Source organism: Eucalyptus grandis, chromosome 7 (genome assembly GCF_016545825.1).
Source record: "Eucalyptus grandis isolate ANBG69807.140 chromosome 7, ASM1654582v1, whole genome shotgun sequence".
In the NCBI taxonomy this organism is placed as follows: domain Eukaryota; kingdom Viridiplantae; phylum Streptophyta; class Magnoliopsida; order Myrtales; family Myrtaceae; genus Eucalyptus; species Eucalyptus grandis.
The window spans coordinates 37,104,769-37,122,971 of NC_052618.1; the positions used below are offsets into that span (position 1 = coordinate 37,104,769).

Sequence of the window (18,203 nt, forward strand, 5' to 3'; positions counted from 1 at the left end):
TGCATTTCTTTACTCAGAAACTTGCCCATGAAATAGAAATTGAGAAATCAATTTCTGTCCATAAATTGATTTCTGTTTCAGAAATTTTGTCGTGCGCGTCCTTAATGGTTATTCTAAAAGCCATCAAACGAATAGTAAGCTATGATTTAAAGAAAAATGAAACTAACTGAGGTTAATTTAAACTATTTATAGAACGAACACCAACCATTTGATGAAATGTCACAACCAAATTATGTTCCCAGCCTCGATTTTTTTAACGCAAATCAATATCATGAGCTGCAAACTCGCAGCAATTCGCAGCTCATGACGCTATATAGTATGTGCACAAATCGTAACCCCAAACGACACGCAACACATACAGTCAAAGAGAATACCCTCACAAACATAAAACGGCAGTGGTGCAATTCTAAAATCTGGGCAGGTGAGTCAAGAAATGCAAACTCCTACTTCTAATGATCCAAAGCAACTCTTAAAAACCAATGACGCAAGGGGGTCTCGAATTTTAATCCCGAGCGCCAGCGGCATTGTATACAAACGGCAATGCAATTACATAACCTGAATAAAAAAAGACCGACTCAACTTTGATCATGGTAGCTCCTGAATCAGTTCTTGTAAAGCCGCAAGTTGCAGCTCGACTCACTGTATCTTTGCAGCTTCGCGGCCTCTCTCCGTCGTCCCGGGCCTCTTACATGCTTACTCAACCACACAGACGAGACTCCAGAACGCGCACACACAATACATGATTATTTTCTAACAGTTGGGCTGATATAGGAAAAACAAAATGAAAAGCCCAAGTGCAAGTCCCACTTCAGCCCAAATATAAGCCTCCTCCTTCTTCATTTTTTGCAAAAACGTTCGGCGGAAGAGGAGAGAGAGAGAGTTTGCCGAGATAGAGAAGGAAGAGGGGTTCTGCGTGCGTGCTCCAAGAATCTGTGAGTCGAATTAAATTCGTTTAGTGGAGTCCTGTAAGGATTCCAACCCTTTACTCATCTGATCGGAGGAATTTCCAGAGTGAAGTCATGAGTTTGGATTTATTTGAACTTTGAATGGTTGGGTGTAGACAACTGAATTTTTACCAATAAGACTAGGTGAAAACTCGAGAATCGAAGTTCCCGATCGCGATAGAAAAAGTCTTTTTAGTGTCTTCGAGTACAACTTCAATTTAATTATAATAAGTCAAATGTTGATTTTTAGGTTGACTTTTAGTCAAATCAGAAAGTCAACTCTTGGTCAACATTTCACAAAATTTGTGAAAATCATTATAAAAAAAAAATCATCATTTGTATCTTTGTGAACACAATTAGACTTCTAATTTTGAATTTTTACAAAAACGGTCAAGATTTAAGTTTGTGGTTAAATTGAGAATTTTTTACCCTTGATAAAAAAAATTCCAAAATTCATTGATTTGATTCCTTTTCTTTAAACATTTGATCTAGGGATAAGAACAATTTAACACTTCAAGCCCAATTTCAAGATTTTGAGCCCAATTGGATCGGCCAACATATGATGCAAATTTAGGGATATGATTAGCCTTTCACAACAAAATTAATTTGCATATTATAAATTTGCTTAGGCCCAATTAATTTGATTTTAACATCAATTTCAGCACAGTTAGGATGGTTTGGGGAAATTAAGCAAAACGGACGAATGGTGAGCAATAAGATCAAGTCGGGTCAACCTAGTTCAACCCAATGGATCGGACCAAAGGTAATAGCCAAGCCCATGGAACAATCTAGAGAAAATTAAGACAATTGGTAGATCTTGAGTCAACCTGGCTTGACTGGCCTGGTTCGACCTATTGGGCCAACACCTAATTAGAGCTATTTGGCCCAATTGGATGAAATTTCAAGCCCATTCAGCCCACAAGCATAGTCGACCCCCTTTCCCTTTATTTATCAAATTGTCATTTCCCATTAGTACAAAACAACCACACTATGTCATCAATCCTTATGAAGTTCTATTCTTGGCCATCCATTGCCCATTCAAAGTAGAAGAAAAAACTAGAAAGTAAGGGCGCGAATGATAACCATTATGGTTAGAAATTGATTTCTGGAAGAGAAATAGATTTTTCTATATCTATTTCTAGATGAGTTTCTAAATAAAAATATTCGTTTGATAATGACACAAAATTTTTACTCCCAAAATAGAAATTCATTTGATAACAACACAAAATTTCTCTCTTTCGGACGGCGGTGATCAATAATGGTCAGTGGCGATCGACGACCATTGATCGGCTACGATGGTGATGGCCGGCGATCGGGGCGGTGGCGACTGGTGGCCAGCGATTGGGGCGGCGGCGACCAGCAAATGAAGATCGGCGACTGGTGACCGATAGTGGTTGACGGTGATCGGTAGTGGTCGGTGGTGACTTACAGCTGGTGATCGGTGAATGGCAAACAGCGTCAACTGGTGACTGGCGACCAGCGACTGACAGACGGCACGACGACGATTAGCGAATGACGGCCAGTGGATGGCAACGGGCAGTAGTAAACGACGAACGATGGTTGACAACGATGGATGGACGACCGGTTTTCAGCAAGGACGAATGATGAGAATAATTTTTATTTCTCATTTCTGTTCCAGAAATAGAAAAGTAAAAAATTTTTACTTCTGATTTATGTTTCAAACCTATTTATGAAACAAAAATCTATTTCAGAAATAGAAAAATAAAAGAATTTTATCAAATGGAGAAAAATTGTTTTCGGAACAAAAATTTTGGTTTGTCACGCACCCCCTAAGTTGCCCACTCGAAAACCCACAACTTGAATGTAAAGACAAGTGAAGAGGGACTGTAGGTGGGTTGAGCTTTAGACCCACTAAAAATTCACATTTTATTGAACTTTATTACTCAAATCAATATCAACCCATTTAGTAAGATTTAGCTAACATATATATGACCCAACCCATCATCGTATCATCTAATGCAGAATGGAATGCGAATCTTATCACTACCCTCTTTGATGCCTAGGTTAGTGAAGTGATATTAAACATACCTATAAATCCTTCACTTCTAAATGATCAATTAGTTTGGACTGCAACTTCCTCAAGTGACTATACAGTTAAAAGTTGTTACCATTATGTGTCTTTGACCCAACATACCCCACTTAATATAGCTTCATCCTCTTATCAGAATCCTATTAAGTTATGGAGGAAGATTTGGCACATGAAAACTGCTCCTAAGATTCGTGTTTTTATGTGGTTAGCGTGTAAAAATACCCTTACTACTAAAGCAAACCTCTATCAAAGACATATTTCCCCTACCCCCTTCTACACCCTTTGCAACCACAAGGTTCCAGAAACAATCGAACACCTATTTTTCTTTTGCACTTGGACAAGAGATATCTGGACTCATTATAAGGTTAGGGTTTCGATTTCACCTACCTCTGTGCGTCATTTTGATGAGTGGGTTGCAGCTAGAGCCATCGTTCCTAAGGCTTCCCCTATTTTTGAAGTGCTCGCCAGTTTGTTGTGGGAGATTTGGCGCCAATGAAATAATGCAATCTTCAGGCAACAGAACCCAGATCCTATCCAAGCCGTGGATAACGCCCTAGCCCAGAGTCGAATATTGATGCTTGTTGACCACTCTGCACATTGGATTCAAAAATCAATTGTAAGCCCATATCGAAGATGGAAAACCTCCAGAAAAAGGTAGCCTCAAATGTAATATTGATGGGGCTTTTATACCAGGGAGAGAGGAAGGATCAGTAGCGTGTATTTACAGGAATTTCAAAGGAGTACTTACTGATGTGTTTACACGAAATGTTCCAACTCATTTGGCCTTCCAAGCTGAGATCTACGTTCTTATTTTGGCCATCCAACATCTGATCCAGTAGGGGCTTCATCTCGAACGCATTGTGGTTGAGTCGGACTGCTTGTTGCTAGTGGAGATCGTTCTGGAGAAGCAATCGCCGCCATGGACGGAGCGCCACCTCTTCGCTGTTCTTCACGATGTGATCTCTTGATGCCCTAATCTCTCACTCCAGCATGTTCGCAAAGAAGCAAACCTAGCAGCTAATTGGGCTGCCAAAGACCACCGGGATCAAGGCCCAGTCCGTAACTAGCTTATTTTCCCTCCCTTTATCTTCCAGGATATTGTATTTAGTGATGCTTTAGCATCAGGTTGTATCTCCTGTTGATCTTATATATGGGTAGTTTCGACAAAAAAAAAAAAGAAAAAAAAAACCCATCATCGTATATGGGTTAATAAATGTGTTTTTAATTCATTTTTCACCTCTAATTACATGAGTTTTGCTTTCGAAATTATGCTAGTGTTATCTCTGTTTTTTGTTTTCTTTTCAATTAAGCAAGTTTTGTAGTCGCTATGGCCATAGCTAATAGGTTAATTTTTCAGACTAAGCCACCTGGGGAGCTATTGTTATTCATTCTCTTGAATGGTAATGACTCTTACGTCTTACCATCTGTACTTAGGACTACAAAATCAGATTTGATTTGAGAAACCTTTCCATGAAGAAATAAGGATTTCTGCAAAGCTTCTCAGCGTTTGGCTCTTCATGAGTTTGTTTCTGGGTTAAATTTGAGATGTTCTCACTAATTTTCCTTGCGAGGAGAATGTGCCAAGAGCTGCTTTTCCGCAAACACACACGGAGGGCATTAATTTAAAAGGATGGACCCGGCGAGTGTGAGGGTTGAGCAGTGAGAGGAAAGATGTCGTCTTGGATCTTCGTACAGATGTTTTTTTCTCCGTTTCTTTTTTGGGTTAATACAAATAAAAAAACTTTAAATTGATATATTTATTATAAATTTACTCCAAAATAGTTTTTGACTACCAAAAACCCAAAATTAATACATTTTTGACAAATTTATTTTTCGTTAATTTCTGTTTAATTATATTAACACCATGAAAAATAACAAACAGGTATACTTATGATAAATAAATGATAAAATCTCAAACTGATATACTATTAATTATCACGTGTGATGATAACATTTAATGAAAATTAATATAAAGTAAATTTGTCATAAATATATTAGTTTGGATTTGAAGTAAATTTATTGTATGTATTAGTTGGTGTATTTCATAATCTTAACCTGTTATATTTACTTCTTTTGACTTGTTTTTGTGCAACTCTTTATCTTCTCCGTTCCTCTATTGAAACCAAGAGGAAATATTGGATGCTCAAGCCAATGCCAATGCTCCAAGTCATCTGGACCTTGTGGGGGAAGCCCGACGAAATATGAGTCGTCCTGAATCTCCACATCAGACCTTGCTCCACCCCACCTTTGCTTATAAATCATACCTATACCAATAAAATAAATAAATAAAAATAGATGGACCGTCTTCTCACGTCGTCATCTTGACATTCCATTAATCGGATGCCACGTGTCCAAGTAGAACCTATATTGGCCCACTCATCGGTCTCGTCTCTCCCCCCACCTTCAACTCCCCGGGCTGCCTCTCCTTGAGCTTTGCGACCACCATAACCCCTTTGAACTCATCGCCCATCACCCCGTTCTCTGAGCCCCAGGCCTGCCATTTCGTCAAACAGCTCCTCTCCGCCGTCTCACTGCCACTCGCAACGTGATGTCCGACAAGGTCCTACTCGAGTTGCGCGACAACCTGAAGCTTGCCGACCATGGGCGGCGATCCGGCTTGGCGGCGAGGGTAGAGCAACGGCGGAGGGCGTGGTGGAACCGCCATCCAATGAGAAAGAAATCAACGTGCCCATCAAAATCTCCTTTTCAATTCCACAAACACCTGAAATCATAAAGAAATACCAGATTTTTCTCACCAACTCAGGCCAGGGTGAGGTCAGGGTGGTTGGTGGTGGGGGCTTTGTGGGCATGGCTATTGACATTGGCAATGGCCGCCTGAACTGAAGAAAGGAAAAAGAAGAGAGAGAAAGGAAGAAGGAAAAGAGAGATACAAGTTGCGGAAGAAAGAAGCAAGAGAGTGACAATTGAGGCTAATCTGAGTACACGGCGATCAATGAATGGAGTGGAGCGTGCCTGACGTGGAGATCCAAGCTCACCTAATATTTTGTCGGGAGAGTCTAGTCAATAGATTTGAACGCAAGGTTCGCGTCTTTCTTTAAAATAGTTCATGAATTTATATTTTTTTTTGTTTATGGTTAGCAAAGTTTTATTATTTATTTGTGGTCCCTCAAAGGTAGATAATGACTAACACTGTATATATTTGTGCACATTTGATGGGAAAATTATGGAAATAGTTTTAAATTTATTATAATTTTTCCAATTCAGTCATAAATCTTTTTTTTTTTTTCAATTTAGTCTTAAATATTCTATAATTATATCAATACAATCTATCCAGCCAATTTTAACCGCTAGTGTTAATGCGAGTATTTTTTAATAATATTTTTTCGAACTTTTATTAATTTTTTTTCTTTTTTCTCTCCTTCTTCCTCTTTCCTCTTATCAAAGGCAAGTGTTGAGGCTTGCCCCTGTCGGCCTCTGGTGAGGGCAAGCCTTGCCTAGTAATAGCGACGTCACAACCTGTCCATAGTCAGCAAGGCTCAACTAGGCTAGAGACCACACAAGGTTGTGAGCTATGGCAAGGTCGGGCATCGCCCATGGCCAGCGAGGCTTAACCCTCGCTAGATCTAACAAGGACGAGCCTTGCCCAACCACTAGTAACCCTTGCCAAAAATTGTGCGAGGCCGTGGCCTTTAACAAGGTCGAGCCTCACTCATGGTTGGCAAGGTTTGACCCTCACCAATCCAACAGGCGGCCTGGACGAGGTCGCCTAGTCAAGGCTAGGCTTCATTGAGGCTGATGAGGTCCCTCACGAGCCCCGCCTTTGGTTAGTCGCCGTTTGAGACTAGTTGGAGGAAGTAGGAAGTGAAGAAAAAAAGAAAGAGAAAGAAAAAAAAATATCGTTCACGTCAATGTTTTCCGGCATCCATGTCAATGTCCGCCCGGAAGATTGAATTGAAGAAATTACAATAAGTTTAAGACTTTCTTGGTAATTTTCTCCGCAATTGCCGGGTTTTGGCAAGACTTGGAATTTTTCAAGTCCTTTGGGTAGCTATAGCAAAGTGATAGCGAGCCATTGGAGAGAGAAAACCTATGAAGTCCATGAAGACGAAGACTTTTCACCTACCAAAAACATCAAACAAAGACCAAGATTGCGAAAAAAATGCACACTAGAGGTTTTTTTTTTTTTTGCACGCTAGAGGTTAGAGAAATTAATACAAAATACTTTTTGTGCACAAATGCTTCTTTCATTCTATTTGGACAATATGCCTGGAAGCTTCGCTGGATATCTTTATAGTGGTCTAATTAGTGGGACCACTATGACATAACTTTCTCTTTACCCAACAACTTTGTTGTGGAAAAGGACTTAGAAAAGATGTTAATGTTCATTCTATTTGGACAATATGCCCGGAAGCTTCGCTTGATATCTTTATAGGGGTCTAATTAGTGGGACCACTATGACATAACTTTCTCTTTACCCAACGACTTTGTCGTGGAAAAGGACTTAGAAAAGATGTTAATGTCTTCGCTTTTATTGCCAACATAAACAGAAGTTCTCAGACTAATTTTGAACAACAATGGCGTTCAACTTCTACATTAGGCTTGTGCCTTCACTCTTGAATGCACTCTTTGTCATTCAAGTCATGGAATTCAGTCATTGCAAAGTCTTAATGAATATAAGTTGCATTGGCACTGAGAGGAAAGCTCTTCTAGAATTCAAGCGGGATCTCATTGATCCTTCAAGACGTTTGCAGTCATGGATCATCGAAGATTGTTGTGAGTGGGAAGGAGTTGAATGCAGCGAGAAGAATGGCCATGTCTTGAAGCTCAATCTTCGTAATCCTTGTGATGGCTTAGAGTGTAGCTTGGGAGGTAAGATACATCATGCTTTAAAAGAACTGAAGCATTTGAAGTATCTAGACCTTAGCTACAATAATTTTTCAACCCAAAGAATCCCAAAATTCTTAGCTTCTCTTCAGAAACTAGAGTATCTCAACCTCTCATCGGTAGGCTTCCATGGACATGTTTCCAATCAACTTAATAACCTTTCTAGCTTACAATACTTGGATCTTAGTAATTCGTGGTGGTGGCCCTCTATTAAAATAGAGAATCTTCGATGGCTTTCGACATTTCTTAACTTGAAATATTTGGATCTATCTTATGTCCCCCTTCTCAACTCTAACCAATGGTTAAGTTCTATTGACATGCTTTCCTCCTTGGAGTTTTTAATATTGAGGGGATGTAATTTGGAAGATGTTTCCACCTCTCTGCATGTCAATTTCTCTTCTCTTAGATTTCTTGATTTGAGTCACAACTCCATGAAGTCATCTATTCCTTCTTGGTTTCAAAACTTGAGCAAACTTGAACATCTTGATTTAAATTTTAATAATCTCCAGGGCATATTCCCCACCGTCATACTTGAAAATAGTCGGTGGCTTAGCTTCCTCGATGTCTCTGGAAATAGGCTCGAGGGTGAACTTTTGAAAAACATGAGCATTTTTTGCAATCTGCAAGTACTAGACTTGCGTTCTAACGAATTTAGTGGGACGATTTCGGACATCAAAGATGGTGCTTTGACTTGTGGGCAAAGTTACATGAAGACTATTGATGTTTCCGGCAACAATTTCACTGGTCACATTCCCAATAAAATTGGGAACTTCAAAAATCTTGAATTCCTTGATCTTTCATGGAACTCGATTTCAGGTCCTATTCCTGCTAGTGTGGGCCAGCTATCATCTTTGAGAAAATTGTACCTCTCTTCTAACAAATTGAGTGGGAATGTTCCAGAAAGTATTGGGCGACTATCCAATCTAGAGGTGATTGACATTCATAATAATCAATTGGATGGAATTGTCAGCGAACTTCACTTTGTCAATCTCACCAGCTTGATTGCATTGTACTTTTATTCGAATGAGCTTGTTATAAATGTTAATGCATCTTGGGTTCCTCCTTTCCAAATTCAAGTGATATTCATGTCCAATTGCAAAGTGGGACCAAGATTCCCAAGCTGGCTTCAAACACAGAGGAACATTTCAGTTTTGTACATGTCAAATGTTAGCATCTCAGATGAAGTTCCTTATTGGCTACCTGACATTTTAACCAACATTGAACGGTTGGATCTCTCGAGCAACATGTTGAGAGGTGACATATCCCGAATTCTTGGAAAAAAGATGCCACTACTAAGGCTGGTGTCACTTTTTGGAAATAACCTTAGTGGTAGCATTCCAAATTCATTATGCATGTCAGTTGAATTGTCTTTTCTCGATCTCTCTAAGAACCAGTTGTTCGGGAGACTTCCGCTGTGTTGGAGGAAGTCGCAAGTGAATTTGGAGTGGATTTCATTGGGAGGCAACAGGTTAAATGGTCAGATTCCAGACTCTCTATGTCATTTGAAGCGATTAGGAGTTCTAGGCCTACATGCTAATGGCTTGAATGGAGTGCTTCCAAAATGTTTACTAAAGCTAGATTTGGTATACCTCGATCTCAGTGACAATCAATTAACTGGTGGCATACCTCCATTTGGATGGCACTCTCAATCATTTAGGATAATCAATCTTGAGAGAAATTACTTGACCGGGGACATTCCTTTGCAGCTATGCCATCTTGCTAATCTCCAATATTTAAGCCTAGCGCATAACAACATTTTTGGAGGCATTCCTCTTTGTTTCAACAACTTCTCGCAAATGTGGACCAACTCCACTTTTACTCCACATGGAAGATTCCCGTTGGGGTTTTCTGTTATGGTTAACACAAAAGGTACAAGCCTAGAATTCACCACCAGCCTTCGTTATTTATTTTCCATTGACCTTTCAAGCAATGCATTAGATGGACAAATACCAAAAGGGCTGACTAGGCTTGCTCGACTTCAGAATTTAAACCTCTCTCGAAATAAGTTGATTGGAGAAATCCCTTTAGATATTGGCAACTTGAGAGACTTAGAATCACTAGATCTATCCAATAACAAGCTATCCGGTGAAATCCCTCCTAGCATATCCAATTTAGACTCTTTAAGTTATTTGGATCTTTCCTTCAACAGTTTATTTGGTCCTATTCAGTCAAACAATCATCTAAGTACTCTAAATGACCAATCTGTTTATCGTGGCAACAATGGACTTTGTGGAGCTCCTCTTTTGAAAAATTGTACTGGAGATGAGCATAATGATATGGACAAACAAGATAGTCATAGTACGAGCGAAGATGAGTCTAATAAAGGAGACTCTGTTGTTTCGTGGTTTTACACAAGGTTGGTAGTGGGTTTTGCAATGGCAATCTTGGGATTCTGTGGCATGTTTTTCAAGCAATCTTGGAGGTTCTCCTATTTTCGGGCGGCGGATAAGATTGTCGAAACATTATCAATTGCCAGGGTAATGATCGTGCTTTGGTTCAAGAGAACTTTTCATTTCCCACTGCGAAATTAAAAGTTACATAGTAAGCAAAATCTCTCTCTCTCTCTCCATATTTTCCTTTTTTCCTACCCATTTATTTGGTTGATTGACGATGCTAATGGTTTATAGCATTTGTCCTCACATTTGTGAGTCGCAGGTGATTTCTTGCGTGAAAGTACGAATTAACTTATCCAATTTCAGAGACATGCGCCACTACATCTGCTGTGAAACTAGTAGTTCCTTTCTTCACGATGGAAGATTAAGAAAGATTGCCATTGAAGGTTCCATTAAAGTGAGCGTTATTTTGCAACATTTTTTTCTTTCTTTCTGTTTGGTTTTATAAAAGCAGCCGGTGAAACAAAAGACAAGTATGTTTAATTTATAATGAGATAACTATGTGAGCCGAAATTAGACGAGTCTATTGTTCTATTGGGTAAAAATTGGAACATTGTTTTGTGCTCGTAAAATGTGAAAAGCGTTGATAACTATCAAAACTCGTAAGCAAGAATAGTTTGACTATCAACTTGTTTAGTTGATTACAGTTCGCAAGTTACCAACACTTTTACGAAAATCCCAACAGTTACTAGATTATCTTAAATTACTGTCTAATTCAATAATTTACCATCATTTGTTTATGTCGACACCTAAATTTTGGCAATCCGTTTAGTCATTTATCATATTAAAAAATTATGGATTAATTTTATCCCTAAAAAATAATAATTGCATAACATATAAATTTAGGTACATTTACTTTTAATTTACATTTTTTGCATTTTATTTATTGGACCAGTGATTGATGGGTTTGAATTAGTGGTTCTGAGCTTTAACTTGGCAGGCCGGATTAAGCCCACAAAGCGAGCGAATTGGCACAAGCTTCTTTTTTTTCTCGTGAAAAATAAAGATTGATATGATGAAATTTTTTGGATATGGTAGATGTGATATCAAATATTGCATTTAGAAATTTTCTTTTTGTGGATATGGATTTGGAAAAATTAAAACCCTAACTCATTGCCTATAAAAAGAAAAACGAAATAGGGTTTTGTTGGGGCTTCTCTTCGTTGAAAAAAAAAAAAAGAACAGAAAAAGTCAAGAAGTGAAAAAGAGAAAAAAGAGAAGACAGAGAGAGAACCATCGCCGGTCTTCCAGGAGAAAATATTGGGTACGCCTTATGTATCAACGTGGCAAACAAGAAAGGCCCTCGCAGCGCGACACGTGTCGTGCGGGACCCACGATTTCAGGGGCGCCCATTTTGAAAATTTTCCTCTACTGTAGCTCTGCCGCGGGTTCTTTTATTGCGCCTCTCTCTCTACACTCGCTCTCTCTCCCGACGAAGTCCCTCTCTGCGACCTCCCTCTCTCTCTGCCCTCTCTCTTTCCGACCGGCGAACGATTGCCTGCAACCGACGAACCACTGCACGGGACCGGCGAGAGGAACGCGACTTCCATCTCTCTCTGCTGCCCTCCTTCTTTCCGACCGGCGAACGATTACCTGAAACCGACGAACCACCGCACGGGACCGGCGAGAGGACCGCGACTTCCCTCTCTCTCTGCTGCCCTCCTTCTTTCCGACCGGCGAACCACCGCGCCCCCCTCCGGCTCGAGATCCGGCACCGGCTTGTCCTGTACGCAGGAACGTTCGCGCCCGACCGCCTCACACCCACCACCCGACCACTTCTCTGTCTTGTGGTTCTGGTGAGGTAATGCAGATCATGGGCTTAGTAAAGAATGCAATTTGCTGAGCAGTGACAGTGAGCACCAGTTCAGCACCAGAAAGGACATGGGGGCTGTAGAAAGCAAGGTTGGCCCTTTTGAGATTGACCACTTTGGCTGGAAATAATTGTCTTAGTATTTTGTGTTACATTTCAGTTTCTATGTTAGATATATACGGCGTGTCATAATAATTTTGTCTTGCCTTTGAATATATGCGAACATAAATTTGCTGATATTGTTCTCTTACATTTTTACTTTCGAAGAAAGTAGGTGGGAGATTGTTAATTGACTGATATGCTAACTATTTTTCCAGGTTAACAATGATCGGAGCAGAGACTACACAATCCCCAACACCCTGATGATGAATCCTCAACCTTCAATTCTAGGGCAGCAACCGGCTTCAGCTGTTGGTGCTTCTACTTATCATGCTATACTACTGATTTCATAAAATAAATATAGTTGTCTCTACGCTAGACTATCTAGAGCTACATGTTAGTAATTTCAGCGTAATTAGAGATTGTTTCCTCTTTTCTTTGATTTGATGACTGATCCGATGTTAAAAAAAAAATTTGATGAGGGTTTAGTTTAGGTACTTACATATGGGACATTATATGTGCAGGTGTGGGTTTTATTTGTTTATTTTTATTTTTATTTTTTGGGGGAGGGGGGAATTGTCAGCTGGCTCACTATTATGGTTTTTCTCTTTGATTGACTACTGAGGCACCTGTTCATGCTGTCGACTTGACTGACAGATCAGAAGTGTTTGCCACATGGATGTCAGTTTGTTATTCTTCCTGCTATATTTTCATATTTGAAACTGTGACGGCACAGGGATATAGAAATTTAGAGGAGATTAAGGCATCGATGTGGGCAATAATTTTTGCTTCTCGCGATGCTTATATATCATTCGTTGTGGATTGTCTCTGTTTGCCGATTCCATCAATCTGGCGTCGGTTCCTTTTCATGTACTATTACCCATAATATGTGTCTTTTGCTTATTTCTGTGCTACAAAGAATTCCTTATTGTCTCATGCTTAAAGTTTTAAAGGTATGCCTGCATATGGTTGCAGGGATGCACCTTCTCCCATGGAAACCGATACCACAATCGTTTCGGAAGTAGATACTGCTATCATTCCTCAAACAGATACCACCCATGTCCAGGAAACAGAGGCTGCTGTTCTCCCAGAAACAGATGCTGCTATCAATCCTCAAACAGATGCTGCTGTCATCCCTGAAACAGAGCATGCTATCAACCCTGAAACAGAGCATGCTATCATCCCTGAAACAGAGCTTGCTATCATCCCTGAAGCAGATCATGCTAATATTCCTGAAACAGATGATGCTCTTATCCCTGAAACAGATATGGATTTCGCCCCTGATTCAGATATGGCTATTGTCCCTGCTATTCCTGCTACCCCTCTTGGTAATGAGCAGCCTGGTTCAAAGACACAGCCTAATAAGCGCAGAAGAAAGAAATCTATTGTTTGGGAACACTTCACTGTAGAAACTGTGGGTCCTGGACATACGAGGGCTTGCTGTAAGCAGTGCAAGAAGTCATTTGCCTATATAACTGGCTCCAAGCTGGCAGGCACGAGTCACCTAAAACGGCACATTGCCTTGGGTATCTGTCCCGTCAGCCGCCAGAGGAGTCAACCTCCTGTTACATATACACCAGCTTCCAAGTCTGCTGGTGCTTATGGAAGTGCAACAGATCCACCAAAACGGCGGTACATGACCACTCCTGCAATAACAAATGTACCTCTTGACCAAGAGCGATGCAGTCTTGAGATTGCCAAGATGATTATCATGCATGAGTATCCTCTACACATTGTCGAACATCCAGGTTTCATCGACTTTGTACGGACTCTCAATCCCCATTACAATATGGTGAGCTTCAATACTGTTCAAGGTGATTGTGTAGCTCTATACCTGAGGGAAAAGCAAAGACTTTTGAACCTCATCAGTACAATACCAGAAAGAGTCAATCTGACACTGACACTGGATCTTCAGACTTCAAACCAGAACCTAGGTTATGTTTTCTTGACTGGAGACTTCATTGATAGTGATTGGAAGGTACATCGCCACATTCTTAATGTTGTAATGGTGGCTTATCCTGATTCAGATCATGCTTTTAATCAGGCTGTTGTGGCTTGCTTATCTGATTGGAATTTGGAAGGTAGGTTGTTCACCCTCACTGTTGATCAGTCCTTCTCCAGCGAAGCTGTTATTGCGAATCTGAGAGGTTCGACCTCAGTAAAGAATCCACAGTTGCTCAATGGCCAGATACTGATTGGGAGTTGCTATGCGCATCTGTTAAGTGGTCTTGCACAAGATGCTTTTGGGTCAATGGTAGATACCATTAAGAAAATCCGGGATAGTGTGAAGTATGTGAAGACTTCAGAAGCTCATGAAGAGAAGTTTGATGAACTCAAGCAACAACTTCAAGTACCTAGTACCAAGGACCTGCTGATTGATGACCAAACAAGGTGGGATACAACTTATCATATGCTTGTAGCTGCTTCTGAGCTCAAGGAAGTATTTGCCTGCTTCGATGCGTCCGATCCTGATTATAAATTAACCCTTCAATGGATGATTGGAAGCAAGTAGAGACTCTCTGTTCTTATTTGAAGATATTGTTTGATGCCGCAAATATATTGACTGGCCCGACCTACCCAACTGCCAGTACCTTCTTCCATGAAGTGTCTAAACTTCAGTTGGATCTCACACATGCTGCAACGAGCCAGGACCCATTTGTAAGCAACCTAATCAAGCCTTTACAAGAAAAGTTCGACAAATATTGGAGGGGATGCTGCCTTATATTGGCTGTTGCAGTAGTCATGGATCCAAGATTCAAGATGAAACTTGTAGAATTTAGTTTCTCGAGAATTTTTGGCGAGGATGCTGAAACATGGATTGGACTTGTTGATGATGGTATTCACGAACTCTTTCTTGATTATTTTTCACCCATGCTTCCTCTTCCGGAAGCTCCAATGGAGAACGGCACTGAGAGCATCATAAAATCAGAGCTGCCAAATGAAGGAATGCCTGAGGAAGGAGTGTCTCATGAAGAGCTGCCACATGATGGTACGGTCATCTCCTTTGGGGATGGGCTTTCTGATTTTGATGTCTACATTTCAGAGATCACTAGTGGCCAGCAAACAAAGTCCGAGTTAGATCAATATTTGGAGGAGTCTCTTCTGCCGAGGGTACAGGACTTCGATCTATTGGGTTGGTGGAAATTAAATAACCTGAAGTACCCCATTCTTTCCAAGATGGCTGCTGATGTTTTGTCCATACCAATCTCGATTGTTGATCCTGGTGCTGTCTTTGACACCCAAAGCAAGAAGATTGACAGTTATCGCAGTTCATTGCGTCCAGTTACACTTGAAGCTCTTGTTTGCGCCAGGAACTGGCTCCAGTCTGGATCGTCCGAGACTTCTAATGCATTTGTGAAAGCTGAAGTTTAGGTTTAGAATTTCGAATTTTCTTTTCTACTTTTTTAGTTTAGCTTATCTTTGTGTGGATGATTATTCAGAGGTTGAATCAGTAGATGCTGACTGGTGGATTCTTGATTTGCGCTCATGTGTTAGATCGTCCCCCTTTCCAATCAAATTAATCATAGTATTTTTGCATTGTGCTTGCAATTTAGATTTTCATTTTGTTTAATAGTTCAGCTAATTTGGGATCTGTTAAAAACAGCATCCCTCTTTATCTGACTATTATGGCCGTCTCCCACAGAAATGCTGCATGTCATGTGAGTTTGCACTTGGACACACATGCTGTGATGCAGATGATATTGTCAACTACGGATCTTGATCATTCGGAATTTATATCCCAAAATCTTGTCTTCCCTACAAGACAGGATCGGCCAAATAAAGCGTACCATGAACCTGCCAAATTCTTGGTCGATGGTAAACTTGGCTGCCTCGTCAATTTGTCCTGCATGAAGAGCGAACGCAACCAAATGAAAAGCAATTCTCCTCCATCAAAAAACTAATGGGTTGCGATTTGATGAACCGCTTGTGTTTTTGAGGATGAGTACGTGCACAAGTGGAGTTAAACAATCTTAATTTCACGTAAAAGGATGATTACTAAAGCTTTTCTTTGCCCATGAGCTTAGTTCTCTCTTTTACATTCAACTGGACTCATCGATGAAGGAGGTTCATTTAATTCCCATCTTCTGCGTTGTTAAGACTGATGCTAATGCATACACGATTATTTATAAATTAGAGGTCTGCTTCTTAGTAACAAAAGTTAATTTTGCTTTGATGGCTTTCTCAATGTTACGGAAGAGCAACTTACACTAGTTACGCAACGAGCTGAAGCTTCCCATTCTGTGTTTTTGTCTCTAGGAATGTCCGAGTCTCCCTCAGTATTTTGATGTTTCAAGAACAGCTTCACAGACTAGTTACTTACCGCCTTTCTAGCAACAAAGCGGTGTCCGTTGATGGACCAACTTCACCTTGGGAGCAAACCTACTGTCAATTAGCAAGACCGTAGGAAAGGGTGCCGTTAAGCCATAAAAGAGAAACAAGCCGACAGCTCTTCAAACATCCATTCCAGGCGCTCCAAGGTAAGATTTGTCATATGGAATCAATAAATTCAACCGAGAAAGGGAGGAAACACACAAAAAACTTCAGTAATGCATTTCAGCTGACTTATAAAAAAACCAAAAGGTACACCTGCTCTCCCATAATCCTAACTCAAAAAACAAAAAATCCTGTAATTATTCCAAGCCAGCATTTTGACTAGCTACATAAGAACGCAAATCAAATGCATCGACCCTTCCACTAGAACTCACTCTCCCATGTCTATTCATAGCTGTATGGCTTGTCACTTGAGGAAATAAGGCCCGTCTAATTCTTAGTGGAACCAAACTGTGGCTGCTTAATTTCGCCCAGAGGTTACAACTGAATGATACACTTAACAAATCAGCCATTATGACTCGCCACCTCCAAACATACCCATCATATCCTTGCCAGAACCCATTTGCTTCATCAAGTTCTGTAAACCACCCATGCCACTAATCTGCTTTAGCATCTGAGGTGGAAGAACTCTGCTCATGTGCTGTGCATTCATGTTTCGAGACCGCATGTTCATATCACCCCGCGTTGGGATCTTAAGTCCCTTCATTTTGCTCCAAATCTTGGCAAGCCGCTTATACTCTTCCAACATTTCCATAACTTCTCTGACATGGCGACCAGAACCCCTTGCTATCCGCATGATTCTAGAGTCATTCATGATCTTTGGATTTGAACTGTCTAACTCTGAAACAAATCAAACTTGTTTAATCAGGCTCAGAGGCAAGGATTTGAATTTAAAACTTTCACTGCAGCCATAAGCCAAAATAATAAACAGCTAAACTATATATTACTGCATGACTTGCCTTCATTTGTCATTGAGTCCATCATGGTCATGTATCTTTTGATCTTTGCCTGGCTTTCTTTCTCTTGACCCTTTGGCATCAATTCTGAACTGAACCCCGGTAGCATTGAAAAAACCTTTGGCATCAAGTCCGTAACTCTTTAAAGCCTGTCCACATCCATATGAGAAGTCATCGACTTCCCTCAGCACCTCTTTTAACATGACCAGAAACAGGGGCGTCCACCAATTTTAGATCTTTTCCTTCACCTGCAATATGACAGATGCAGCACGAAATTTAGAATAAGAATGCTGGCAAATAAACCCTTTAGTTTATCGAATAAAACTTTTAGTTTTCTGTTTTCAAAAACAAAAGTGAACGTTGTTTAGCTAAGAGTGTCTGCACAACTTCCCTCATTCAATGCGGCATCATTTTGACATTTAAATTTATTCTTCTTATTTAGATGGGCGTTCATCTTTTAAATCAATCCATTGCATGACAAAGGACGTACTTTGCAATCATCGCTCCAGCTGAGTCATGAATCCGGGAGAAACAGTGGAAGAAAGAGTTATGGATGCACAAGCTGCAAGCGCTGAGGTTAAACCAAATAAGATGTCAATAGAGACATGAAAAATCAAACAAATATAGAAACGAATTAGTTACCTGGGATTGCACCAACATCTCCAAATAGGACATTTTCCCCTTGAGCTTCATTTGTGACCTTGATCGAAAGTACATCAACATGTCGAGAGAGAGATGTAGCTCCACCACCATCGATGATCTTCGGCAGCTAGC

At 40.3% G+C, this 18,203-nt stretch overlaps 3 protein-coding genes across 5 annotated transcripts; 2 read left to right on the plus strand and 1 right to left on the minus strand.

The window, feature by feature from the left end:
* Positions 1–7,224: 7,224 nt before the first annotated feature.
* Positions 7,225–11,411, plus strand: LOC104453427 (receptor-like protein EIX1). Of its 2 annotated transcripts, none has more exons than XM_010067975.3 (2): positions 7,225–10,380; positions 10,467–11,411. In XM_010067975.3, exon 1 carries the CDS (start codon positions 7,530–7,532, stop codon positions 10,368–10,370), a length of 2,841 nt encoding a protein of 946 aa, XP_010066277.2. In that variant the 5' UTR covers positions 7,225–7,529; the 3' UTR covers positions 10,371–10,380; positions 10,467–11,411. The 2 variants fall into 2 exon arrangements, with proteins under 2 accessions (XP_010066277.2, XP_010066276.2); XM_010067974.3 differs by having other exon boundaries at positions 7,226–10,380; positions 10,495–11,411.
* Positions 11,412–11,534: 123 nt separating this feature from the next.
* LOC104420411 (zinc finger BED domain-containing protein DAYSLEEPER-like) lies at positions 11,535–15,678 on the plus strand. The gene is given in 4 exon segments (XM_039317150.1): positions 11,535–12,134; positions 12,360–12,456; positions 13,117–14,618; positions 14,621–15,678. Coding segments are annotated over 2 exon segments (2,379 nt in total). The 5' UTR covers positions 11,535–12,134; positions 12,360–12,456; positions 13,117–13,132; the 3' UTR covers positions 15,514–15,678.
* Positions 15,679–16,625: 947 nt separating this feature from the next.
* Positions 16,626–18,126, minus strand: LOC120285919 (signal recognition particle 54 kDa protein 3-like). Of its 2 annotated transcripts, XM_039318055.1 has the most exons (4): positions 18,072–18,126; positions 17,920–18,000; positions 17,433–17,677; positions 16,626–17,313 (listed from the first exon to the last, which is right to left on the minus strand). In XM_039318055.1, the coding sequence occupies exons 3-4, from the start codon at positions 17,554–17,556 to the stop codon at positions 16,985–16,987; spliced, it is 453 nt and encodes a 150-aa protein (XP_039173989.1). In that variant the 5' UTR covers positions 17,557–17,677; positions 17,920–18,000; positions 18,072–18,126; the 3' UTR covers positions 16,626–16,984. The 2 variants fall into 2 exon arrangements, with proteins under 2 accessions (XP_039173989.1, XP_039173990.1); XM_039318056.1 differs by having other exon boundaries at positions 17,920–18,103.
* Positions 18,127–18,203: the final 77 nt, after the last annotated feature.

Bases quoted from the DNA above. Each gene is read 5' to 3' on its own strand.
- LOC104453427 (XM_010067975.3), top strand. From the start codon at position 7,530: ATGGCGTTCAACTTCTACATTAGGCTTGTGCCTTCACTCTTGAATGCA.
- LOC120285919 (XM_039318055.1), bottom strand. From the start codon at position 17,556: ATGCCAAAGGTTTTTTCAATGCTACCGGGGTTCAGTTCAGAATTGATG. The intron at 17,314-17,432 runs GCAAGTCATGCA...GATTTGTTTCAG, and splicing joins GGACTCAATGACAAATGAAG to AGTTAGACAGTTCAAATCCA.